Raw genomic sequence first — 14,916 nt, forward strand, 5'->3', positions numbered from 1 at the left:
CGGCATTTCAAAGTTTGGCAGGAAAGTTACCAAGGTGTATGATTCAGTACTTCATAGTCCTCTGCAATCTCAACATTTCCCCTTATTCAATGTAAATCAGTTCCTTGTATTATCATTACAAAACATTTCAACTCAAAGCTACAAACGTTTTCAGATGTTTACAATATTCTTTCATATATAATATAAATTTGCTCCAGTCCCTTTGAAACAGTTCATCGCGCTGATTCCGTATCTTCCAAACTTTTCAAGCTGGTGACACACTTTTAGGACATGCCTCATTTCGTGACACAGCAATTCAGTTTCACATCATTTCGTGACACAGTAATTCAGTTTTACTAGAAAACTGTAAGTTAAACTAATCCTTTCCAGCCCCAGGAGGAGCATGGGGAGCATTCATGCGACACACCTACACACTGCAGCCAACGCACTAAAACAAAGCAGTTTGGAAAGTTCTGTTCTAAGGGTATTAAAGTGGGCTCTATAAATAAAAAAATTGAAAATCATAAGTTCCCCTAATATGTTCTGCTACCTTTAATGCCCTCTCAACTTTCTGGAGGCACCTCTCTTGCATGGATGATCAGAGGAGGAGGAGATGAGTAAGGTTCCCACAAATGTGTAGGACATTATTATATAATACTCCAGAGCAAAGCTTTTTTAATTTAAAAAAAAAGATTAATATTTTTTCCAGCATTAACAAAATCAAAAACAAATAACAACATAAAAACCAAACTACAACACCATAGTAGCTGCCAATTTAGGCATACTGGAGATACATAGTCTAGTCATATTAAAGAAAAGCAGAACACACCAATTTCACATTTATGCATGTTACATGTACCGAAGACTCCAGATCATCAGCATAGACAAATATGGACTTCCAGGATGAATCAGCATCTTTTAGCCAATTGCCCATGCATTGGCCTTGAGTTTCATCAGGCAGAATTGCCATGTCTCGCACTGCAATCCATTCTCACACAGGATGTTATTGGGCAGTGTTCATGTTGCGTAAATCAGTTTGTGCTTATTAGACCCAGAACTGTGTCCCAGCTTTGAATGTCATCTTTGCCTTAGGTCAGACTAAGGCTAATGGGGTCTAGAGAAAGATGCTTCCCTCCTCACACACGCTGAATGCTCACTGTACATTACAGTTGCTGCTTGGATTCCAGTGCCGAGTCCAGTGCTCATTTCCCGAAGCACTTCCAGCATGACACTGACGAGAAAGACGAAACTGCTGAGTACAGCAGGATTTAAGAACATGAATATTAGGGATAGATGGGCTGTGTGTGTAGGGAAAGCCAGAGGAGAGGAGTTGCATTTCTGAGAACACAGCAAAAAAATAATAATAATATGCATTCATTTTGAAGTATTTTTCTCTAACCATGAGGACTAGAAACCAATGTTTTTTAAAACGAAGGTGGCAGTCGCTTCCTGCGTCTCATAAAATGCTCACACATGGCAAGATGGCTTCAAGTCAAGCCAAAGTCCATGCTGAGGACCATGCCTTTCGGAAGTCTCCTTTCATTGCTGGGAGTGTACCTGTGTGAATATTGAAATTACTAAGAGATGATGGGTGGAATTCAACATAACACTTAGTTCGGTTTGTGCATGGGGAATAAGGTCAGCTCGTGGAACCGGACGTCTCGCTCCCCCGTGAAGCCCCTAAACCTCTTCTGAGAGTTCCCTCAACTCTCCGGAGCTGAATGCAGGGGGCACAGGGGAGGAGGGGCAGTGGTGGACTTTGGGGTCTCCAATGTCAGCGGTGCCACGTGTGACTCCAAAATGACTCCGCCTCTCACCTTCCATTCTGCAGTGGCACCTTGGTTTTAGGACAGCTTAGTTTATGAACAACTTGGAAATAGAACGCTGCAAACTCGAAAGTAGATGTTCCAGTTTGTGAACTTTGCCTTGGAAGCTGAACATGTTCCGCTTCCTGTTGAATGTGTTCCGTTTGTAAATTGAGTCCCCAGCTGCTAATCAGAGGCTTCCTGTTGAGTCTGTCGGCTGTTGAGTCCTGAGCACCCACCATAGCTGTCAACGTTTTCCTTTTTTTAAGGGAAATTCCCTTATTCCGGATAGGATTCCTCGCAAGAAAAGGGAAAAGTTGACAGCTATGGCACCCATGCAACACAGAGGTGATATTTGGAGCTTTTGTTTTTGCTATTTTTGCGTTTTTGTTTTTGTGGCTTTTTCGTTTTTTTGACTGTAACTTGTTATTCGTTTTATGGGACTGACTTGTGGCTTGTGACTTTGTTTTTGTGACTGTGGCTTGTGACTTCATTTTTGTGACTTGTTTTTGTGGCTGTGTGGACCCAGGTCAGCTACTGATTGATTGTGTGGCTGCAGAAATGGATAAAAGCCCCCCCCCCCCATTCAAACAATGAGTGCACATCAGGGCACATAATAATTTTTTTTTATCATCTACAATATTGTCTTACTTATTTTATAGTACAGTACATGGTCTCATTAGATAGTAAAATTCATGTTAAATTGCTGTTTTAGGGGTTGTTTGTAAAAGTCTGGAATGGATTAATCCATTTTGCATTGCTTTCTATGGGAAAATGCGCCTTGGTTTTAGAATGCTTTGGTTTTGGAACAGACTTCCGGAACAGATTAAGTTTGGGAACCAAGGTACCACTGTACATTATAGTTATGGTGGCTGCTGTGGCTCCACGCACTCCCCTAAACCTGCCTCTGGAGGGGGAACTCCTATTGCACAAGCAGACCATATTCTATGCATGCAACAAGTTAGCTGAATCACACCTTTTACATGTGTGTTTGTGTGTGTGTACACTTGCTAGAGCGTTAATGATATGTTACAAAGTTGTGCTTAAAGAAGCACAACAGAAGCTGCACAATTTATTGCATTTAAATGAGTATTCATATGTTTCTACATATACCTTTTAGGAAGGGTTTTTCTATAGATTCAAGTTCTCTCTCCCCCCCCCTCCGCCCCCACCTGGAGATATTCCACTGCTGGAGGAATTGGGCTCGAATATGAGCACACTACTGGAAACTGAATAAGGATTGGAGCCAAGAATGCAGATTTGCATGGTGTTGATTCACAGGGTTAGTTCTGACTTTATGTCTAAAGCACCTACTTCAAAAAGTGCTACCAGGTGCTGTGTTTGAATGTCTTGTGATGGAGAGCCTGTGGCAGTTTCTGCCAATGATACTGTGGCTTCAGGGATTGCTGGCTTGAGAGCATCCTCGTTCCATCAAAATCCCTATGTTGAAAACTTAAAGAGAGGAAAGATTAAGCTCAGTATTTATCCTAACATGTAAAATTTCCATTTTTATGGAGGTTTTGGAAGGGGGGGGGTTCTTTCCTGCACAGGGTGCCCCCACACATACGCAACAATTGTGCAGAGGACTGTACCACATCCCCTCAGCCCTGAATGTCTGCAACAGCTACTTCATTGCTATGCCAAAAACAGTCCTTTTTAAAGTGTGACCTGTTTTTATTTTCATGCACTTCTCTGCTATCCTTACTGATTGCTTTTATTTTACAGTATTTTTATTTCAAATTGTATGCAAGTCAAAAATATATTTTAAAAAATAAAAATAAACTGTATGCAAGTCATACAATTGCATAAAGCAGTGGTTCCCAATTAGCTGCTGACCCCCTGTTTTTCAAAAGCCAAGCCATGGGCCCCCTGCTTTTGAAAATGTTGATACCTCTCTGGTACTTTTTGATATGTGAATGGTGCCACCATACCCTCCAACATATTCTCCACACATTCTTCCCAACTGTGTTCCCACACAAGAGCACAGCGTCCCAAAATGTGTGTGTTTTGGCACCATGATCTTGTGCATTTTCGGACACCATGATCTCCTGCGAGAGTAAAAAAAGGTAAAGGGACCCCTGACCGATAGGTCCAGTCGTGGCCGACTCTGGAGTTGCGGCGCTCATCTCGCTTTATTGGCTGAAGGAGCCAGCGTACAGCTTCCGGGTCATGTGGCCAGCATGACTAAGCCGCTTCTGGCGAACCAGAGCAGCACACCTAAACGCCGTTTACCTTCCCGCCGGAGCAGTACCTATTTATCTACTTGCACTTTGACATACTTTCGAACTGCTAGGTGGGCAGGAGCAGGGACCGAGCAATGGGAGCTCACACCATCACAGGGATTCGAACTGCCGACCTTCTAATCGGCAAGTGGTTTAACCCACAGCGCCACCCACGTCCCACAGCGCCACCCGCGCCACCCTGCGAGAGTAAGGTCCCGAAAAACAAGATGTCCTGGACAGTTGACAGACGTGCCAGAGATCCCCTGGGAACCACTGGCATAAAGCAAGTCACACAATAATCCCAAAACAAAATCCAGCCAACAGGTTGAAAAGGAGCTTGCCTGATCAGCTTTTGCTCCAATTGGCGTGGAAGCAGGCAGTGTGGTACAGGTACAAAGATGAACTAGCTTGGCCATCGTTATGCAGCAACCATTATGGCTGGAAGCTGATGCCCTTCATTGTGTTCCTTGCTCAGGCAAACAAATCAGGTGATTGACTTTCCATGGGTAAATTTTTGCAGTTTTTGCATGCCAGTCAGTGCTCATTCTGCATTTAGAAGGTTGCAGTGGTAGGGAGAACTGCAGTTCTGCTTTAGGTGAGTGAGTCATATGACTATTTCTCTTTATTGCAATTGACGTTTCCATAGTGCTTTAGATGGTTCAAAGCACTTCAGAAATACAATAACCCTGTAAGGTTAGGGTCAGTATCATTAAGACCCTTATTGCAGCGTAGAGGCTGCTGAAGCCCAGAGAGATTTGCTCATAATGAGCTCATGGCAGAGGCAGGGTCTTCCTTATTATTCTTTTATTCTTTGTTAAATTTGTATACCACCCTTCATCCAAAGATCATAGGGTGGTTCACAACATAAAAATTAAAAAATGAGAACACAAAATACATAATAAAAACAAAAACAAACTAATAACCCCCCTCCCACAAACACATTTATTAGGTTGTAGAATATAAAATCACGCAAAGGCCTGGTTTGAGAGAAATATATTTGCCTGGTGCCTTAGGATATGGAGCGAAGCCACCAGGTGAGCTTCCCTGGGAAGAGCATTCCGCAGATGGGGAGCCACCACAGAAAAGGCCTGTTCTTGTGTAGGAGGCACACAGAGAAGGGCTTCGGATGATGACTGCAGGGTCATTATTCATAGCTCTCTTTTTTTAGCCACTAAAATGCAGCATGAACATGGCCACCTGGTGTCCTGCTTCTGAGCATGGAGTTAATGTATGTTTCCAGATATTTCCCTAAGTTGTACTGGGAATGCAGCTTGTTTTGAGCAAAAACGCCACATTCACAGTTGCCCAGATGTTGGCATTAATGTAGTCTGCTGTTTATGGCTAGTGAAATCAGCTTCATCCTAGGCCTGCGTACCTATGAATGCTCTTAAGCATTTACGCAGCCAGGGACAGTGGGCACCATTTGCAGAAGAGTTAGTAAGTGGATATACTTTATGGAAGACAATCTTACTCAGCTACGAGTGATCGCAGAAGAAGAAGAAGAAGAAGAAGAAGAAGAAGAAGAAGAAGAAGAAGAAGAAGAAATACTTTTTACACCATCAAAGTGTACAAATATGTCCATCAGTGCAAGACATCGTTCACCCGTATGGTGAGAGCACCTACGATAGGCAGGTATTTGCACACAGCCAAATATGTGTGCACACAACCCACACCCATATGCAGATCAGCAGCACTTGCAGCATGCGCTCATGCACACACTGCCACTTAATACAGCGCCGCCCCCTCACACCTCCCCCTCCTCTCCCTGCCCTTCCCCGCATTCTCTCCCTCCCTCTGTCTTCCCCTCCATTCCAGTCCTCCTTTCTTCTTCAAAAGGGAAGGCTCACCGCAGACCTCCCCCCCTCCACTCTTGGCTCCAGTGGGGGCTCAGAAGTTGCCTCTGCAGCATATACCACCCCCAGCCTCGCCACCATGACCCCCCTGGGGGATGATGTCTGAGTCCCTGTGGACAGCGCTCTCCAATTTCTCTATGCCCGATTTCCTTGAGAGCAGCATGTTTCGCCGTACAAAAAGGTACAGAGAAAGGAAGCTTAATTTAGTCTGCATCCCTCCATCTTTTCTCCCCCTTCTCCGTAGCCCCTCCCCATCAGCATTCTGTCCCCCTCTGCTCCCATTCCTCCATCCTTCCTTCCTTCATCCCTATCATTCTTCCTCTCTCCTCTGTCTCCTGTATCTCTTGCTCCACTCCCCCCCCCCACTTCGCTGGTTTGCAAGGGAGAAGGGGGGGAAAGAGCTTGTGTATTATCATCTTCCTTTTTCTCTAACACCCCCCCCCCCGCATTGTGGCCAGGCAGCCAGGACTCTCCAAGGAGGTGTCTCCTGGGGAGGGAGGGAGGGGGTTGCAGTGGCTGGCAGGGTTGTGGCGCAGTTGGGGGAGGGGAAAGAAAGATTCACAAAGACTAGGATGCCATGGCAACTGCCAAGGACATGAGCTGTATATGAACTGGCAGCACTGCCTATGACAAATGGTTGGTCTGCCTGTCTTTCTAGTTGTCCGTCTCCCTCTGGCTCCATGGATGCCCCCCCCCCTCGGTTCTTCTGGATCACTCAGCCTGGACAACCTTGTGGCTGCTGGGTGGGCAGATGGAGGGGCTGGGGGTGTGGGTGGGTGGGGATGGGGTCTGTCGGATGCAGCGAGCAAATGGAGGTGGATAGGAGGGGGCTGAGCCTTAGTGGCTGGAAGGAAGATGCAGAGGGCGAGAGATCTGCGTGTCTGAGTGCACTCCAGAAGGATGGTGTTGTGGGTGTCTATATATATTTGCCACAGGAAAGTTAGGTGGGAAGGGGATGAGTGGGAATAAATGGAAGGATCTATGGCTGGGCTCTGGCATTCTGTTCTTCTTCCCGAAGATGCTCACGCCTGTGAATTTTTCAAGTGCCTGCATGCCTAGCTGCCACTTCTGGCAGCTAGGAATTTTAAATGCATTCTAGCCCTAGGAGCGATTGTGTGAAAAGTGATCTAGATTACATTAATTCCCCACCCCCTTTACCCATCCATCATAGCAGTTGAGTACAGAATGTATAGCAGTAACACCCCCATCCTTTGCTTAAATTCTCCCTGCCATTGCCCTCCATTCCCATAATGCCTCAATATACACCACTGCTTTCTCTGTTATTTATCTTTGCGATCTGCTCAGCTGCAGGACAATGCTTTTATAACTGCGTATAACAGAGAGACTTAAAAACGGGTCCAGCGTCAGTCAGGTGGGGTTGTGGCAGTTAAGCTAAGTCCTCCCTTCTGTCTCAGCTTATCAGATGTGGGTTCTTCTACAAGACTAGCTCAGTTTGTGTTGTTTGTGTCTGCATGTGTGCAGTCTACATCTGTTCATTTGAACATCAGTAATTGGCAGTGTGAGTTTGCAGTGAAAGAGCTGAGTTGGGGGGGGAGAAATACAGGGTAATCACAGACGTGTGTGTGTTTACTTGTTTACATAGGACATAGAGAGAAGAGTGTGTGCTGTCACTCTGTCATTCTGTGTGGTTGAACAATGGTGTAGGAACTTCAGACCAGAAGCCAGGTGGCTTACTATAATTCCTTGCGCCAAATTGCAGTGCTAGAAGATGCCTTGATGTGTTGCAAGTTTGCAATGGGCTCTCTCCCAGAACTCAGAATCCCCGGGAGACTCGACAATATTCCCTATGAAAGAAGGGAGTCTGTTGAGCTTCACAGTAGGCAGATGGTGACAGGTCCTCTGCCCTATTGCTCCACCTATAGGAAAGATGTATTTTCAAACTATCAGGAATAAGCTTATATCCCATACTTGTGGATTAGCTAAAACGGATATTTCTTTCTCACATTTTATCCTGGGAGCTCTGGGCAGCATGTACAAGGAGAATCCCATTTTATCTTTAAAAAGCCTTGCAAACGTGGGTTAGGCTGAGAGCTCGATAGATAGATAGAGACTGGTTCAAGGTCACCCAGGATGTATTACTGTTTTTTAAGGATTTGTCTTTGCAAAGCATTTCCAGAAAATGGATCCCATTGCTTTCCAAATACTAGATGTGGTTTTGGAAAAGATCGGCTGCTGCCTTGGGTAGAGAAAAGGGGAGCAGCTGAGAGTGCATACTAAGGAACAGCCTAGACATGACCAGGGGTAGCCATGTTTGTTGTTCATATGTCTGCCTCGTTCCTGTACGCTGTGGAATTGAAACGTGTTTCCTCTTCTAACATGGAAAGGGATGCTTGGTGAGAAGAAAAGAGCCCTTTGAGCCTCAACTACCATGTGTTTCATTTCCCCAGGCCCTTTCCCCTCAGCCCAGACTATGGAGCAATGGCTTGCAGGCAGTGTTAGAAACTGAGCTGTGAAAGCTAGGAGCTAAATGGCACCTTAAACCTAGGTAATGGGCGCAACAACGGAATGTCTAGGCACGTTTTTTTTCATAACAAGAATACAAAGCTGAAAATGAATCAGCTGCAGCTAAAATATTATGTTCATTTTTCAAATGGTCTAATCCTTCCCCTGCCCACCCCCACTAATATTCTTAAGAGGGTCTCTTCTCCGGTCTTCAGAGTGTAGCTAGAAGTGGGGAGGCAGAAAAGGGTCCTCCTTTCCTTCCACTCTGCAGTTTTAATCTGAAATCTTGGGTGCAGGAGTGCGCCCAGGGCTCAGAAACCGCTAGCGCTAATGAAATTCCCGGTCGCAAAATGCGCCTAGAGCAACGGGAGTTTTGAATGCAGCTTGCAGGGAGGCTAGGAAGGGAACGGCTGGGCTTCGCTCTCTTTCCTTGTCAGCCTCTTCTAATGTCAAGCTGATCCCACCAACGGCAGTCGCTTTGTACACGCATGGGGTGACACAAGAAGAAAGAAACATGGCTGCCCCTGTTGTATCTAACATGGCTTTCAAGACTTTTAGGATTAGGAATAGGCTTGTATGATCTTTCCACTTCCTTGCCACGGTCCTCTGGGACGTAGATCAAATCTTTCACCCCAAACATCGCACCAGTCCTGGCTAAAAAGCTTATTTCAGGGGTGGGGACCTGTGGTCCTCCAGATAGTTGCTGGACTCTTAACTTCCATTGTCCCAGAACCCAGAAAGGCTGAGGCTGATGGGGTTGGAGGTCAGTGACATCTGGAGGGTCCCCCATCACTGTCTTATATATCGTTGTTAATATGGGAGATCTATGGTCCTTTCTGTGTGGTAACTCTTGTTCTAAGCTGTCATGCAGATGAACCTTCACATCTGAAACGCTCTTGTGCAGTTCATGAGATGGCGTTGGACTAGGATCGTGGAGACCTGAAGTACCACCTCTGTTGTAGTTTGGTCTTTGGCAACTGAGTCGCAAACCCAGAGCATTACCCAATCTCACAATTTCCATTCTGGATATGCAAGAGAAAGATTTCCCCAAAGGAGGAGGAGTCAGCTCTGTTGCGCTTCTATCTTAGGTGTTCTGCTGTTTATTTGTTTACGTATGCCCTGCTTTTTGGAGTAACATCTTACAAGACTAGCTTACAAAATTCAAAAGCAGGAAGAACCTCACATAAATCAGTAAAACCAATAAAGTATCACAGTTAAATCACATTTAAAAGCACAACTGAAAGGCCTTCTTAAAATTCATGCTCAACATTTTACTCAAAGTAGGCGCACTGAGATTAATGAACATGACTAAGTTTTAGATCCATTAATTTCAATAGGCCTGCTCTAAGTAAAACTTAATTGAATGCCAGTACATCCAGATTAAAGCTAATCATAAAGGCCTTCTTAAATGCAAATGTTATCAAAGCATGCTTAGAGAGGCCTGGGCAGGCGGTTTGCCTGTGTTCCATTGCATTGGTGCAGAAAAGACCCTGCCAAACTAGTTCGGGTCCACAGGAGACCAGAGAGCAGGGTGTGGTATGAAAAGCTCAAAACCTGCCTAGGCTCATGTAGGCAGATATGATCCTTTCAATACAGGTAAGGCTTGTAAAAGTAGCTCCAGGTTGGCTGCTTCAGGGCTGAGAAGCTGCCAGAGTGGCTGGGGAAACCCAGCCAGATGGACAGGGTAGAAATATTAAAAATATTGTTATTATTAGAATGCCCAGGAATTGAGAACCCACTTTCCCCCTGGGTTCTGCAGCCAAAAAATGAGGATTGTTCATTCATTCATTCAGGCATTGCTTCCAGCTTCAGAGATGTGAGGTGAGGAAAAACAGAAAAATTCAAAGGGAGGGGAATGCTATTTATTTATTTTTAAATGTTAATAATATTGTAATGGTATTTAATACCTGGTACCTTTATTGCCAACTTTGGGAAAATGTGGGGCGTAGTGAAGGGTTGTTTTTTTTACTCCTGCAATTGAGTTCTTGGTGTGATGTTGGTGCTTCTTGGACTTCCTATAAGTGTCTGAAAATTAATCTTTGATTGTTATTGTGATATGTAGGAAGATTAGAGGAGAATGTATTTCAGGGAGCATAACCGGAGTACATAATAAAGACTAGCTTCCCTGTTAACCACCCTGTTGCATTCACAATGAGGGAGAATAAGGGGTGCATTTATTTATGCTTTTCAATGTATTGCTGCATGCAACCCCAAGTGGTGTGAGATTCCAGATGATCCAGGTGTTTACCCAGTGTTCATGTTTCCTTTTGGAAAGAGGCACAGCAGAGCCTATGGTGTCTTTATGATAAATGGTTTATTTACACATGTACTACCTGAGCCTATAGGGACGCGGGTGGCGCTGTGGTCTAAACCACAGAGCCTATGGCTTGCTGATCAGAAGGTCGGCGGTTTGAATCCCCGCAACGGGGTGAGCTCCCGTTGCTCGGTCCCAGCTCCTGCCAACCTAGCAGTTCAAAAGCACGTCAAAGAGCAAGTAGATAAATAGGTACCGCTTTGGCGGGATGGTAAACGGTGTTTCTGTGCGCTGCTCTGGTTCGCCAGAAGCGGCTTAGTCATGCTGGCCACATGACCTGGAAGCTGTACGCTGGCCGCCTCGGCCAATAAAGTTAAATGAGCGCCGCAACCCCAGAGTCATCCGCGACTGGACCTAACGGTTAAAGGTACCTTTAACTTTACTACCTGAGCCTACAATGGAGGGGTTCGCAGCATCAGAATCCAGCACGGCTGTCTCTCTCTGCTTGCTGCTTTGCCTCTGGTCCATATCCCTGCAACTCAGCTCTGGACACTGGCTTTGTCCTTTTAACTAACTGCAAACTGGGGGAACAACCCCACCCATTTGTAGTCTCACACAGAGCCTCTTTCATTTGTTTCCTTTAATGACCCATTACCCAGGCTATCACCTCAACACAGGAAGGTAGCCTATCTTAATATTTGCTCAATCCAGGGATCAGAAGGATATCGCATACAGCCAACTCCCCCCCAAACCCCCCCCTCATAACAGTGTGCTTGAAGTGTAATAGAGATTTTCATTTGTGTTGGCAATTGTGAACTTTCACCTGAGGAATGATACTGATTCTGGATGGATTAATGCAAAAGGTAGTGATGTGATTTTTGTTGCTATTGAGTGAGGGTGTATGGAGTGTTATGGGAGGGTTAGTACCTCTGGTGGGGGACACATTGTCCTCCTTTTGGATTGTTTGACCATCTTTGGTCCCCACCCTACAATCAGCTCTCACCTGTGGCTTCTACCTGTCAGCATGTGACAGTGGCCACATCCCAGGAACATCTTCGACTGGCCAGCTAAACCAGGTGCCAATGGGTCTTGTTGTGAATATTTCCACGGCCTTCTGAGGTTTGGTGAGCTGGAAGGCAGCATAGGGCCCCTCTTGGTCATGGCCCCCTGGTTGGTAAATCCCTTTTCTAGTGATGCCCAACTGCTTCCCTCTATTAAGGCTTTCAAGTGAGCCATAAGAGCTAGCTCATCTAGGAGAAGGAAAACTCTGAGCCTGTACCTCTGCTGCCTTGTGGGATATCTTCGGAAGAAGAAAGGCTTTGGAGTAAACCCTACAGAAATCCAGAGTGGAGTCTCTAAGGTGGTTGGATGGCTCCCTGTATGCCTTCTTCAAGCAGCTCCTGCAGCAAAGCTGGTGCCAAACATATTGCTTTGCTTTCCTTTGGATCACATCAGTGAGGCTGAAAGGGGATTCTTGTCATCTGGGCAGCCCAGCACCTCTGTACACACTGCCTAAGCTTGCACCCCGGAGAGGTTACTTCAGTGCTGTTAACGCAGCAAAAGCAATGCAGGAGGAAGCAGTTACAAGTTACCAGTCTCTGCAGCCACAGCAGGTGCTGTGATTCTCTAGTGCAGGCCCCCTCAAACTCGGCCCTCCATATGTTTTTGGCCTACAACTCCCATGATCCCTAGCTAGCAGGACCAGTGGTCAGGGATGATGGGAACTGTAGTCTCAAAACATCTGGAGGGCCGAGGTTGAGGAAGCCTGCTCTAGTGGTTTGACTAGTTTGAAGAGTGACTAGTGGGGTGCCACAGGGTTCTGTCTTGGGCCCGGTCTTATTCAACATCTTTATCAACGACTTGGATGATGGACTCAAGGGCATCCTGATCAAATTTGCAGATGACACCAAACTGGGAGGGGTGGCTAACACCCCAGAGGACAGGATCACACTTCAAAACGACCTTGACAGATTAGAGAACTGGGCAAAAACAAACAAGATGAATTTTATAACAGGGAGAAATGTAAAGTATTGCACTTGGGCAAAAAAAAATGAGAGGCACAAATACAAGATGGGTGACACCTGGCTTGAGAGCAGTACATGTGAAAAGGATCTAGGAGTCTTGGTTGACCACAAACTTGACATGAGCCAACAGTGTGACGCGGCAGCTTAAAAAGCCAATGCAATTCTGGGCTGCATCAATAGGAGTATAGCATCTAGATCAAGGGAAGTAATAGTGCCACAGTATTCTGCTCTGGTCAGACCTCACCTGGAGTACTGTGTCCAGTTCTGGGCACCACAATTCAAGAAGGACACTGACAAACTGGAACGTGTCCAGAGGAGGGCAACCAAAATGGTCAAAGGCCTGGAAATGATGCCTTATGAGGAATGGCTAAGGGAGCTGGGCATGTTTAGCCTGGAGAAGAGGAGGTTAAGGGGTGATATGATAGCCATGTTCAAATATATAAAAGGATGTCACATAGAGGAGGGAGAAAGGTTGTTTTTTGCTGCTCCAGAGAAGCGGACACGGAGCAATGGATCCAAACTACAAGAAAGAAGATTCCACCTAAACATTAGGAAGAACTTCCTGACAGTAAGAGCTGTTTGACAGTGGAATTTGCTGCCAAGGAGTGTGGTGGAGTCTCCTACTTTGGAGGTCTTTAAGCAGAGGCTTGACAACCATATGTCAGGAGTGCTCTGATGGTGTTTCCTGCTTGGCAGGGGGTTGGACTCGATGGCCCTTGTGGTCTCTTCCAACTTTATGATTCTATGACTTCACCCCTGATGGTGCACTCCATTGTCTCTCGAGACAGACAGATGCCCTGCTCAGGAGTCACCGCACAAGTGTGAGCTGGACAGGGAACCATCACCAGCTTAGTCCTGTGCCCTGGTTATACTAGGTTGTCCTCAGGGCTGTGTTCAGAGAGCTCTCTGCTGCATCAGGAGTCCTAGCCGAGTCTTGAGGGCCCAGCCTAGAGACCTGTCTCCCTTTTGCACAGCCTCACTTAGGGCTTCTCAGTTTAGGCTTGTTACCTGATGGTGACGTGCGTTTTGTGAACGAGCCATCATGCACCAGACACCTCAGGTGAGCCTTTCATATCGCCTCACACACAATGCTCCTTGTTTCAATGGAAACAGTTGTGAGTCATGGAGTGACAGAACTCAAACAATGATTCATGTATGTGTGTCCCAGCCGTAAATAGAGCCTCACAGTTAGGAGTCATGTCAGAGCGACCTACTCTCTTTTCTGCCCGGGGAGAGGGGGCTATGTGTATATTATATATTTAATTATTTATCCTTTGCCATTTATATGGTGCCCCCTAAAATAAACTATCTAGGCCTGATACAGAAAAATAAAACACAGCAATTATACAATGGTACATTCAAAATCCACAACAAGCTTAAAAATCCAACCAGCGTAAAAGCATGCAAGGAACAAACATAAGGCCGACACACAGATACACACAAGTGCAACACAGGAGCAGAAAAGCTGAAATCACAATCAAATGCAGGAGCTGAAAGCCATCAACCACACCACAGAGATTTAAAAAACAAGATATTAAAAGGGGAGGGAGGGGGGAGGAGGAGAAAGGTGGTCAGGGATTATTATTATTATTATTTTAAAAAAGAAGCACACACCCCAAAAACGGCTCATTAAAGTGAGGTGTGTGGCTGGGGTCAAAGGAGGGTTTCTTAAGGCAGGCAGGAAATGAAACTGCATATGAGAAGCCTTTCTGGAGAGAATTAGGGGGGATGTAATGGGTATGAGTTACTCGTGCGTAAGCTGGTGCCTTTCTCGGTTAATTTGCCTTTCTGACTGCACAGCCCCTTCTCATCGCGGCTGCCTCAGTCACTGGCAGAATCCGTCAGTGGGCGTTTCTTGAACCTCTTCCAACATAAAAGTTGTTTGACACCCAGTCTCCTCCTCCTCTCACTGCGCGGGAGTCTTCTGCGCAGGGAAGGCGTGGGTAGCGGAGGACCTGGGCTCTCCTCACTGATGTCCAGTGAAGAGTCCTGGAGCCCTCTCTCCAATTCCCCCGTCTGCCCCCCTTTATCCCTGGTGTTGCGCTGATTGGCTTCCCCCTCTACTGAGCTGTTTCTCCCCCTGCTGCTGGGTCCTTCGCCAGCATCATCTGGGAGCCTCCCCTTCGCCTCTCGCTCCGATGTCAGTTCCCTGACAGGGGAAATGCATTTTTTAAAATGACTTTTTATGGATCAGATTGGATCAACTTAAACAAAATTTATATACCTCTTGGTTGTGAAGAAAAAGAAAAGCAAAAGACCCAAACACCTCTGAGTGCTTTACAAAAAATATAACAATAAATAATAAATTAGAATATT

At 45.8% G+C, this 14,916-nt stretch overlaps 1 protein-coding gene across 5 annotated transcripts in view; it reads left to right on the forward strand.

The window, feature by feature from the left end:
* The window catches only part of MAST1 (microtubule associated serine/threonine kinase 1), a 93,381-nt gene that overhangs the window by 28,456 nt on the left and 50,009 nt on the right, over positions 1 to 14,916 (forward strand). For 2 of the 5 annotated variants that reach the window (XM_081175669.1, XM_081175672.1), the window contains exon 1: positions 5,772 to 6,040. The exons of 2 other annotated variants lie outside the window; for them this stretch is intronic. In XM_081175669.1, coding sequence (XP_081031795.1) covers positions 5,955 to 6,040 — 86 coding nt within the window. In that variant the 5' untranslated portion in view covers positions 5,772 to 5,954. Of the gene's footprint in view, positions 1 to 5,770; positions 6,041 to 14,916 lie in introns of those variants that run through there. One more of the 5 variants, XM_081175670.1, reaches the window with a different exon arrangement.

The sequence above is a fragment of the Podarcis bocagei genome (genome assembly GCF_964188305.1).
Source record: "Podarcis bocagei genome assembly, chromosome: 17".
In the NCBI taxonomy this organism is placed as follows: Eukaryota; Metazoa; Chordata; class Lepidosauria; order Squamata; family Lacertidae; genus Podarcis; species Podarcis bocagei.